The 10942-nt window shown below is 38.1% G+C and overlaps 1 protein-coding gene across 1 annotated transcript in view; it reads right to left on the bottom strand.

Moving 5' to 3' along the window:
- Nucleotides 1-454: 454 nt before the first annotated feature.
- Nucleotides 455-10942, bottom strand: part of LOC145721767 (proton myo-inositol cotransporter) — a 54974-nt gene continuing 44486 nt past the window's right edge. Inside the window, exon 2 of the mRNA XM_081821486.1 lies at nt 455-2231. Within this exon, the coding sequence (XP_081677612.1) occupies nt 2047-2231 (185 nt within the window). The 3' untranslated portion in view covers nt 455-2046. The remainder of the gene's footprint in view (nt 2232-10942) is intronic.

The following is a 10942-nucleotide window of genomic DNA, read 5'->3' as shown; positions in this document are numbered from 1 at the left end:
ATCTTAACAAATACTTTTGATCCCATTTTTTACAATTACAGGAGTGAAGTTCAGGGAGCTAAGTAACTTGTTCAAGGTCTGTAGCTAATGAGAGGTAGAAAACAGATGTGAATCCAGGTCTGTCTATAACTGTGTCACCATGCCTCTGAAAAGTGTTCTAAGGTCTCCACTTCTACACAGGGACACCACATGCATAAATTATCTTCAATACTGTATGATCTGTCTCTCTTTCCTAACCAGTGCTGAGAAAAGATATCTAAATTGCTATACTTAAGTAAAAAACATGGCTAATGCACTTTCTTTTCATTTAAAAACAATTTTTTTTTTTTTAGAGAGCGCTCATGCACATGCATGAGCAGGGGTGGGGGGATGGAGAGTCAGAGAGAATCATAATCAGGCCCCACGCTCAGCATGGAGCCCAACAAGGGGCTCAATCTCACGACTTTGAGATAATGACCTGAGCTGAAATCAAGGGTCAGATGCTTAACTGACTGAGCCACCCAGGCACTCCTAAAAATATTTTTAATAAAAGCATATATATGTTATTTATTACATTAATAAAATTTTTTGAAATGATTTATTTATTTTAGAAAGAGTACAGGAGGAAGGGGCAGAGAGAGAGGAAAAGTGAGTCCCAAGCAGACTCCCGTGCTAATAAGCACAGAGCCCAACGTGGGGCTAGATCTCATGACCCTGAGATTGATCATGACCTGAGCAGAAACCAAGAGTCGGACACTTAACCAACTGAGCCACCCAGGTACCCCTAAAATTTTAACTTAATGTAAATAAGTGTTTTAGATCTACTTTAAGATGTGGGGTTGAAAAATTGACTTCCACTGAGTTTCTAAGAAAAACTTATACCAGTTTATGCTGGTAAGTTATTCATCTACAAAGTGGAAAAAGAAAGATGAAATGTCCAGTTTCTTCATTTCTCTAGTAATTTCTCACTTTGGCAGAGATTCATTCCTTCAAAGGTAGAAGTGGTTTAGCAACATCTGCAGGAAGAACCTAATGCTTTAAGAATTGTGTCCTCTCTTTAATGGTCCTGACACAGGTATAGCCCTAATTGGCATCATTAAGTTTTCTCACATAACTTTTAGTAAAACTTCATCAGTCTCAGTCTTTAATGGCTCATCAAGGCACATGATTTATGGTGCTGTTCACAGAGAAGCTTAATTCCCTACATCCATATAATATGTTTTTCTTTCTTTTTTCTTCAGCTGTTAAGAATTACCCTGTAAGCACCCTGCGTATAAGTACTAGAGCCTGTCTTGTTCAATATTGTATCTCCAACACCTATACAGAGGAGATATTCAATAAACATCTGTTGTAATACATGGTGGCAAGAGGGTAAGAGAGTATTATGTAATCTGCTGCACTTTTGACAAAATGTCCCTGAACAGTTACATGAATCTATTGTTTTGATTACTATGAAGTATGATATCAAAATCCAGAGCCTATTACAGTTTTAAGCTCTAACAATAAGATTAGTTTGTTTCTATAATACTTAGTTTGAAAATATTTCAAAGCATTTTAAAAACATTTTTCTCATCTCTTTTGATTCAGAATAAGGCAAATAGTGATCAAGGAACAATTTGTGTATTTTAAATTTATATATACATATATAACAATATATTTTTATACAGCTTAATCTATACCTTTAAAGAGTGGGTTTTCTTTCACTCAGGTCAGAATGTAGCCTCTTAAATCCAGAAAGGATGTTAATTATATCTGCAGTTCATAAACACCTTGTCAATCACTGATACAATTCAAGAACTCCATACATATTTATTGCCACATTCATTTTTAAACAAATATTGCAAAAGATTACACAGAGTATGACAAATGTCACCTAAATGCTAAAAGCCTGTAAATATCAATTCATAATGGTAGGTTCCTATCATTAAATATCAGCTTCTTGTCCACTTTCAATTTTGCTGAGTGCCACCCACTTATAAATTAGTTATAATGATTCAAAATACCCAGTTACATTCTTCCTATCACTTCTCAATGTTTCTCCCATCCCCTAAAATCATGATTTGAAAATTAAACATAAGAACAATTTACAGACCTCCATCCATCCTTTTGGAGATAACTGAAGGCTCCATCCACAACACTCGCAAAGAACTGGCCTCCGGTGATGAAGAGGGTATTGATGGTGACTAATCGACCTCTTAAGTTGGGCGGGGAGACCTCTGCAATGTACACGGGCACGGTCATGGAAGCAATGCCTGTGAAGAAACAAGGAAAAGTCAACAGAAGGCCCTTACTCACGATTTCTTTGTTGTTATAAATACTGATGCTAGACAAAGACACAGAGACACACCCCTGGTTTTCTACTTTAAAGTTTACCAGATACTTAAAGATTCTGTTTATAACTAGTGACTATTGCAGATAAGCCAAGACATAATGTGGAGATACCCATTTTCAGATTATCACTTGAAAGCCTACAAATGAAACTACCTTTAGAGTTCTCAGATAACTTTATAATGTATATAAAGCATGTTTTGTAATTTTTGTGGACTAAAAATAAGAACATGCTCTCTAGATAGAATTATCAAAATATTTTTAGTCTATATGGAAATGTAATCAGACAATGATGAGAATAAAAATTATCCTAGGAGCATATTAACTACTCAAAAACTCATCATTTCTAGCAGATACACCAAAACTCTTAACTGGCTTACTAATAAAAAATCCATACAGCAAGTCACCCTACTCGACTGGCTAGGTATAGATTTCTGAAGTAGCTTACAATGGACAATACTTTGGTAATTTAGAGTCCTTAAGAACAGATGATCTTAACCACAAAATAGATGGTTTTATGGCTAAGGTATATTTGATTATACCTGCTTAAAATCTGTTTCTATCTGAAATTAATGCAGCATAACCCATGGTAGTAGTTCCAGAACTTCACTGATCACTAAATCACTTATGTAGCTTTTTTTTTTTTTTTTTTTTAAATAAGGATGCTCTCACCTTACCCACCCCAGACCTACTAAATAGAAAACTAGAGATGGGAGATGGGTCGGTCTTTTAAAAATCCTCCAAGTGGGGCGCCTGGGTGGCTCAGTCCGTTAAGAGTCTGCCTTCAGCTCAGGTCATGATCCCAGGGTCCTGGGATCGAGCCCCGTATCAGGCTCCCTGCTCAGCTGAGAGCCTGCTTCTCCCTCTCCCTCTGCTGCTCCCCCTGCTTGTGCTCTCTCTCTCTCTCTCCCTGTCAAATAAATAAAATCTTTAAAAAAAATAAAAAAATAAAAATCCTCCAAGCACTCCTGATGTTCACCATGTACTTAAAAAACTACAGTTCTATTATAGTCCACAACTTTAGGCTAATCCAAAATTATTTCTTAAAAGAAAATCTTGATCCTCTTGGCCATATCTAGCTCACTTCTCAGTGGTACTTAAAATTTCCAGGTATGTCTTATTATGTAATCTAAAACTAATATCTAATCAATACTTGTCAAAAGCTAAGTGAAAAAAAAAAATCAAGCAGGATTATCTAAGAAAATGTAATCTTCTTCTACCTGTAGATACTATAAATTGACCTCTAGATTAAGCCAGAACATCAATGGGTTATGTAAGATACCAAGGAGAACTGCTTTTAATGAGTTAATCATTATAATGCCAAAAAATAGCCTATATTGAAAGTAGCAGCACCAAGATACCTGTTGCTGTATTTTCTGAACAAGGGCTGCTGACAGTGCTATTTACCACATTGCAGATAACAGGACATATTTGTCTATAGTCTCGGTAACTACAACAGTTGTGCTCCCTCTCTGTGTTTATGGGCACTATAAATCACACAGCGGTCTTTTATTTCCCTCTTTATTAGGCACTCGGAGATGCCCACCTCTACACTAAGTGTTTTGGTATTTGGTATTCATGGTATTTACTCTGTGAGCTAAATTCCCTCCTGATGTCAAAACTGTCCCCAATTTCACCTGTTTTAGACATGTTTTGCCATATTTTTATTTACTTGGTTCCATCTTTGAACCAAGCAAATACATGGACAGATAAGATTTATTTAATATATATCTGCTTCTGTGCTATTGAATAACTACTAGTAATAACTGCACACAAGTCAGACCATTAAATCTCAGAACTATACACTCTGTAGTTTGCCCAAGTATTATCTGCTGCTGTAGTGCCTATCGGTATATATAAATATACATGAAAAGAATCAAGATTTTATGAGTTTCGTAAAATAAGCACATGTTAGTAGACAAAGTATGAAGAGTCTTTACAATTAAATCATCACCTAAACAGCTGGAAGTTTCCATCTGACTGCTAATCAATTTAAGAGAACACATCATACTAAATTGGCTTTCATCTAACTTGGAAAGAGGAAACATTTGATGCAAATGTTGACAAATTAACTGTATATTCTTTTTAGTTCTTTTACAATGAGAACATCTCAATAAGATTCCAAAAATCAGACAACAGTAATAGTCTGGATTTCTCTTCCTGCTGGTCTGGCTGTAACAGGAATTCGGTTGCTCTCTTTAGCCAGACATCTTGACTCAGGCACGCAGCCCATAGATTTAAGCATGGGAAATCAGGACTGTGGTTTTAGGTGGCACATGCTTGTCACAAAGCCCATAGATTTTACCTAAGAGAAATGTAGGGATAGCCTCAGGCAGGTCTTATAAAGGTTAATTATTAAAAATAAACACCAGGACCTTGAAAGGTAACAGGGAATGGCAAAGAGAAAAGACTGAGGGAACTATAAAAAGACAGACTCATTGGATTTAGAATTGGAAAGAAACCCAAAAGATCTGTTAAAGGAGTACTCACATGGACTTAACAGTGTTACAATTGCCTGCATTTGATATTTCACAGGGACTGATTGTTTTATTAAATCCTCACAACGTCCCTATAAAGGACATATAATTATACCCATTTTGCAAAGAAGGACCTTACCCCAGGTCAGATGATGATAAGTGGAGGAACCAGAATTTGGCCCAGACAGAGAGATTCCAGAACCCAATTTTGAAAGTTCTAGACTCTACTGACTGGCCAGCACAGATGAGGGTAGGCTCTGGAACAGCGGCTTTAAATTCCAGCCTTGCCACTCCCCAGCTGGTTAAGTCTGGACAAATTAACCTTTTTGGGTCTCCAGCTCACCTATATAATGGGAAGAATAAAAGTAACTCTTTCATAGGAGTTGAGATTCACTGAGTTCATAGAGTAAAAGCCCTTAAAATTGTGCTTAGCATATGGAAAGTAGTCAATGTTAGCAATTATTTCTAGGATTACTACACCTCTAGTTATGAGGCAATTTAGTTTTTTTTGATTCAGTTTGACTTGTGTTAGGTGCCGGAATTATCAGGACGAATATAAGTGAACAAAATAGGGTCTCTATTATAAGAGAAGCTATACACAAGCCCTGCTCACATAAAGAGGCAATCAAATAAATAATTTCAAAACACCATGGTAAGGGTCACAGTACACCTACACACTGGGTTCCATCTTGTGATGCGGACAACTGCCGCAAGCTGACATGATGAGATGCTAGTTCGGGTGGCAGGGGCGGGGGGTGGGGAACAATTCTACAGAGAAGAGCATGGCCTTAAGGAAATAGAAATGATACGGGATTTTCTCAGAGGTAAACAATAAATGTGAAGCAGCGTATGTGTGGAGAGAGGCAGACAGAGCCCAAATCATGAAAGCAGTATCCATTAAACAGTGAGTGTTCATCACATACTTGAGCTGAGCTGGGCACTGTGCTAAGCACTGGGGACACAGTGCTGTAGGAGAGACATGTCCTCTGTCCTCATGGAGCTTAGTGTCAGCCAAAATGTGCTTGAACAAGTAATTAGATGTCAAATGTGATGGGTCTCACCAAAGGGGAAGTGTGAAGAACACGAGCTCGTGGCAAAGGGACTGGCCCAGCTTGACGAGTCAGACAGTTGTTGGATGAGGTGGTCATATTTAAGTGGAGATCAGGTGAATGAGTAAGCTAGAGCCTGATGACAGTGTGGGGAAGGTGACACATACTTTAGACAATCAGTCCAGCTTAGACAAAGGCCTTGAGGCGAAAAGAGATGCAACCCGTTGAAGAAGGGGGACTATTTCCAGAAACGTAGACAAGAGGCCATATTAAGGACTTGGTACTCAGAAGCCTTTAAATAGTATAATGGAAGAAAACACACTACCAGAGTCATGTTTTTAAAGAGTCATTCTTTAGAGTATGGAAAAGTGATTGTAGGGGAGCAGCAAGTACAGTGACAGCAGAGGAGATGGAGTAAAATGGAAAGATTCCAGAAGTCCGTATTTAGTATCCAGGCTAAAGGGAATTGGGATGGAACATGAAGGATGAGAGGAAGAACTCGAGGATTGATGTTCAGATGTCCGGAATAAGCAAGTAGGAGCATGATGGGTACTTGGTACAAAGATACAGGACACTGGAGGAGAAGCAAGTGTGGGTAGAAGATAACAGGGTCAAGTTTTAACCAGGTTGAGTCAGAGGTGCTCTGTGAAACACACAAGTAGAGAGCAAGTAGAACACTCCCTGAGTGTGTCAGGAATACAGAATATTTACATGTGAGTGTTCCCAGCTTGCCTCATTTCTCCCACCCAATAACTCTGCCAAAATAACCAACCTTTCCTTCCTCTCTCATCCCCTAGGGAGAATCTGGTCTTTGTCACCCTAGTTCTTGAGCCATTACCATGCTAGGCAAAAAAGGATGGAGAAGAAAACATGGACCAAAGATCTGGTTTGCAGGGAAAAGTTCAAATGAAAAAAGACTGGAGAGAGCTGTGAATGAGAGCCTCAGGGTTGGTATGGAAAAAATGGGAGTCTTTAACAAAGGGACTGACTGAGGCCTGAATTGGGAGGGAAGGCAAAGGGGTAGACAACAGAGATTTTAAGAAATACTGCTATGTTATAACCTACATGCTATTATATTCTTCAAGACACAAATACAGAGTAATATTACTATTCAATTGCTTTTAGTTGCTAGACTATATATATTTAAAAGCAACTTCAAAATGAGACTGGGTCCAGTGGGGTTTAGAAGTTACACAAATATCTGAAGCTCAGAAGACAGTTCTGTGTGGATGGTGCACGAAAAGGAAACCATGGGAATGGATGAGATCACCCAGAAATGGAAGAGGAGAAGAATGCCTAGAACTTAGTCCTGAAAAATTCCAGTATTTATGGAACTGTTGGAGGAAGAAGGTAAGAAGGAGCATCCAGTAAGTATCCACCTTACACCTGAATGCCATGTTATTTTCTAAAGTCTTTTTTATGTTACCATTTTATATTATTATGTAAGGTCACCTTATCAATTGGTAGGTAGGACAGAGATCATTCATTATCCCCCAAGAAAAGGTAAAGAAACCTAGCATCAAAGACAGACAAGAAGAGATTTTCAGGAAGTCACATAAGCAGGTTAATGTCAAAGTGAGGCTCAAGATTCAGGTCCCCTAATCTCTGTTATGTGCCACTTGAGAACCAAGGGCCATGCCTCTGACTCGAATGTGACCCTTTAGAAATTTCTCAGACACATTTTCTTTTTGGACCTACTACCTTAGTCAGCACATGGACACTTCTAGGGGCAGGAGGGTCTGATCTCTTTCCTGCCCCCTACCACTTGCTTTGTGACTTACTGCCACCAGATGTCATGTTAAAAAGCTCAGTCTAGTCAATTATATGTGATTCACTGTATAATTTCAAGCGAGACAAGTGTAAACCCATAAAACTGCTGTATGAAAATGGAGAACTGTGAAAGAACGCCATGTTCAGGGAGAGCAGCGGGCTCCACGGTCACTAGGGTTATCTCACCTTGCTATCAATAAAATATCCATGCAAACTCTAATTTATGGATTTCTAAACAGGGTGCCCATTTCTGATAAACCTTGGCTATTAAGGCTCTGCCACCCCAAAACCTCTTCGCTACTTTGGGGAAACAAATGGAATTCTGTCCCGAGACAAAGCTCACTGTTCAATGAAGGGCAGTTAAGTAATACTGCATGAAATCCCCCAAATTAAGTACTTCACAAATGGATGTAATTAATGATAGTTAAAGTTTAGGGAAAAAATCTATGAAGAACTTCTGACTTATTCCCTATTCCAAACACTAATCAAAATAAATGTCTGATAAAGAACAAATTCTTAATAGTCCACCCGAAACCGATGAACTGAAATGAACATAAGGAACGGGGCGGTACAATTTCCCGTTGGCAGCTTACTAGCGTAAATGCAACCACAAAAAGCTATGTTGGTACTGTTTCTGAATATTGTTGGAAAGTTCGATTTCTTACAAAATAAATAAAGACGTCTACATCAATGGAAACCCATTGCCATGCCTGCCCTTAAGGCGTTTCACCAGAAAACTGCACCTCAGACACTACAGTGCAACACGATTCACACAGTCTCACGTTGCCAAGCTGATCCACCATCAATAGCACCGATGGTCTTGAGTGCCGAAGCTGGCTTTCAAAAACTGCTGGAAGCCCTTTTAAAGCCCTCAGTCAGAAGTATAAATAATTTCATAAACAAATAGCATTAGAAAATCCTGTTGCGATAGGTAAATACCCATGAACCACAGCAGCCTCTCGACACAAGCCAGGCAGCGACTAATTAGCTTCTTAGAAGCACAGGAAGGTACGTTTCCATAACAATGCTTCTCGAACAAGGACCATGATGTCCCAATTTCATTTTGCAAATCATTGCTCTATGATCTCTAAAGGAATAATTTTAATAAAAAGAAAGAGAATCTGTCTAAAAAAGTGTCCCTTACTGTAGTTGTTTCTTTCCGTTTGGCTGTCCTGCCCAGGACTGCTTTGTCTGCATTCTTCTGAAGAGTCGAGGATCTACAGTTACCAGGTTGTTAACACAGTTGAGAATTCAGTTTTTATTCTTCTCTAACAACAAGACTTACGACTTTCACAAACACCACTGGGCAACTTCAAAGAGCAATAAGCCGCAAAGTAATGAAAACATATATACAACACAAAATGCCTATAACAGAGGAGCCAGGTTATGAGTGAGATTTTATCTATGGGGATTATGAGCAGAATTATTGTTCTATAGTGTTAAAAAGCTCTTCACAAGGCATTCTAAACATGTCACCATCATTTAAACTCTGTGCAGTCTTTAACAGCCTAAATGACTTCTCCCTTATTACTTGAGAATATAATATTCTCCAAACCCAACTACAACCCCTTTAATGGCATGATCATAACTCACATTATCTTCTGTACTATAACTTGCCTAACTGTCAAGCACAGACCTTGGCTTCACAGTTGATCTAGCATTTTGGGATGCATATACAAAACCATATCCTTTTATTTTTTTTTAATTTTTTATTTATTTATTTTGTTTCACAAAACCATATCCTTTTAAATTATTGTTAACTGACAGGTTTTACACTATACATATTATTCATTAGGGAAAATTTGGAAGTCACCGGTAAGAAGTTAGGTAAATAAAAATCACCTCTAATCACACCTCCCATACATAACCACTATTAAAATTTGGTTATAGGGCGCCTGGGTGGCTCAGTCGGTTAAGCGACTGCCTTCGGCTCAGGTCATGATCCTGGAGTCCCGGGATCGAGTCCCATATCGGGCTCCCTGCTCAGCGGGGGGTCTGCTTCTCCCTCTGACCCTCTTCCCGCTCGTGCTCTCTGTCTCTCATTCTCTCTCTCTCAAATAAATAAATAAAATCTTTAAAAAATAAATAAATAAATGAATAAATAAATAAATAAATAAATAAAATTTGGTTATAACTTGCAGTATTTTTCCCATAATTCTGGAGCTTTAACGCATTATATTACAAAAATTTCCCTTCTCTTTATTCTTTTCTCAAAAGAGGGTCTCAAACTTCTTACAGAAGCAAGTCAGGTACAATAAATACAGAAGCCGAAGGAGTGAGACACAGAAGGTACAACAACTCTGTAGACCCAAGAAAACACATCCCTGTGCAGCTCTATACAACAATCTAGATACTGGCTTGTCACCCAAGACCATTTTAAGTAACAGTATAGTATTCCAGTATTCAGATAAAGAGAAGAAGAAAGAAGTGTTCCTAAGAACACACAGATCGAAGAAGGCAGGAAAAAAAACAGAGAAGGAAAGAATTTCTTGATGAGGAGAGAGGGCAAATAAAGAAATTAATACATATGTAAGAAATTTTTTTTTTTTTTGGTAAGAAATTTCCTAAAACAGGAGAGGTCATAAGAGAAAGATAACTGTATGAAATGCTAACAAAAGTGGAGACAGTATGCTTTTACACCCGACAAATGGAATACACAAAGGTTAATAAGAAATCAATACGTTTTCCTCGAGGCAGTGAATTTAGCAAACAGGAACGTTAAGTGGTGCTTTGTCATATTTAGCTCTATGTGACATCTAGAAATAAATGTTCTAGCACAACAAACAATGTGGACCTAAACAGCAGGTAACGGCTGTGAATCACCTGAATGTAGATTGTAATTGAATAGGCATAGACAAAACACACAAGAAATGTGTACAGAGGAAGATAAGCCCAGGGCTAGAATCTGGTTGTGGAAATATTCATGCAACAGATATAAAGGGCTGAGGAGTAAAACAGAAGGAATTATTTTAGGAAATATTAAAGTAGCAAAGTATTAAATGAACACCCCCCCGACCAAATTTTTAATCCGTTCTTCAAAAAAGGTCTGGCCTTGCCTAAAAAGCAGGAACAGAGAGCCATGAGAAGGGATTCAGCTTAAAGACAACAGAATGAAATTCAACAGGTAAATGGGTAGGGTAAACGACTGCCAAGAACACTAAAAAATTAATAGAATATGTAAATAATTACAGAAGTAAACACCATATTGGAACCAGTAAATAACAGAAATGAAGCTGTGTGAAATCTGGAATCAGCATGGAACATCAATTTGAAATGCTCTCCAAGAATGGAAAGCAAAGGAAATTAAAATGATAAAAGTTATTGTTGGAAGACAAACCG

Source organism: Leptonychotes weddellii, chromosome 5 (assembly GCF_054177405.1).
Source record: "Leptonychotes weddellii isolate Sample4059 chromosome 5, ASM5417740v2, whole genome shotgun sequence".
NCBI lineage: Eukaryota > Metazoa > Chordata > Mammalia > Carnivora > Phocidae > Leptonychotes > Leptonychotes weddellii.
This window is presented reverse-complemented; position numbering and strand designations above follow the sequence as displayed.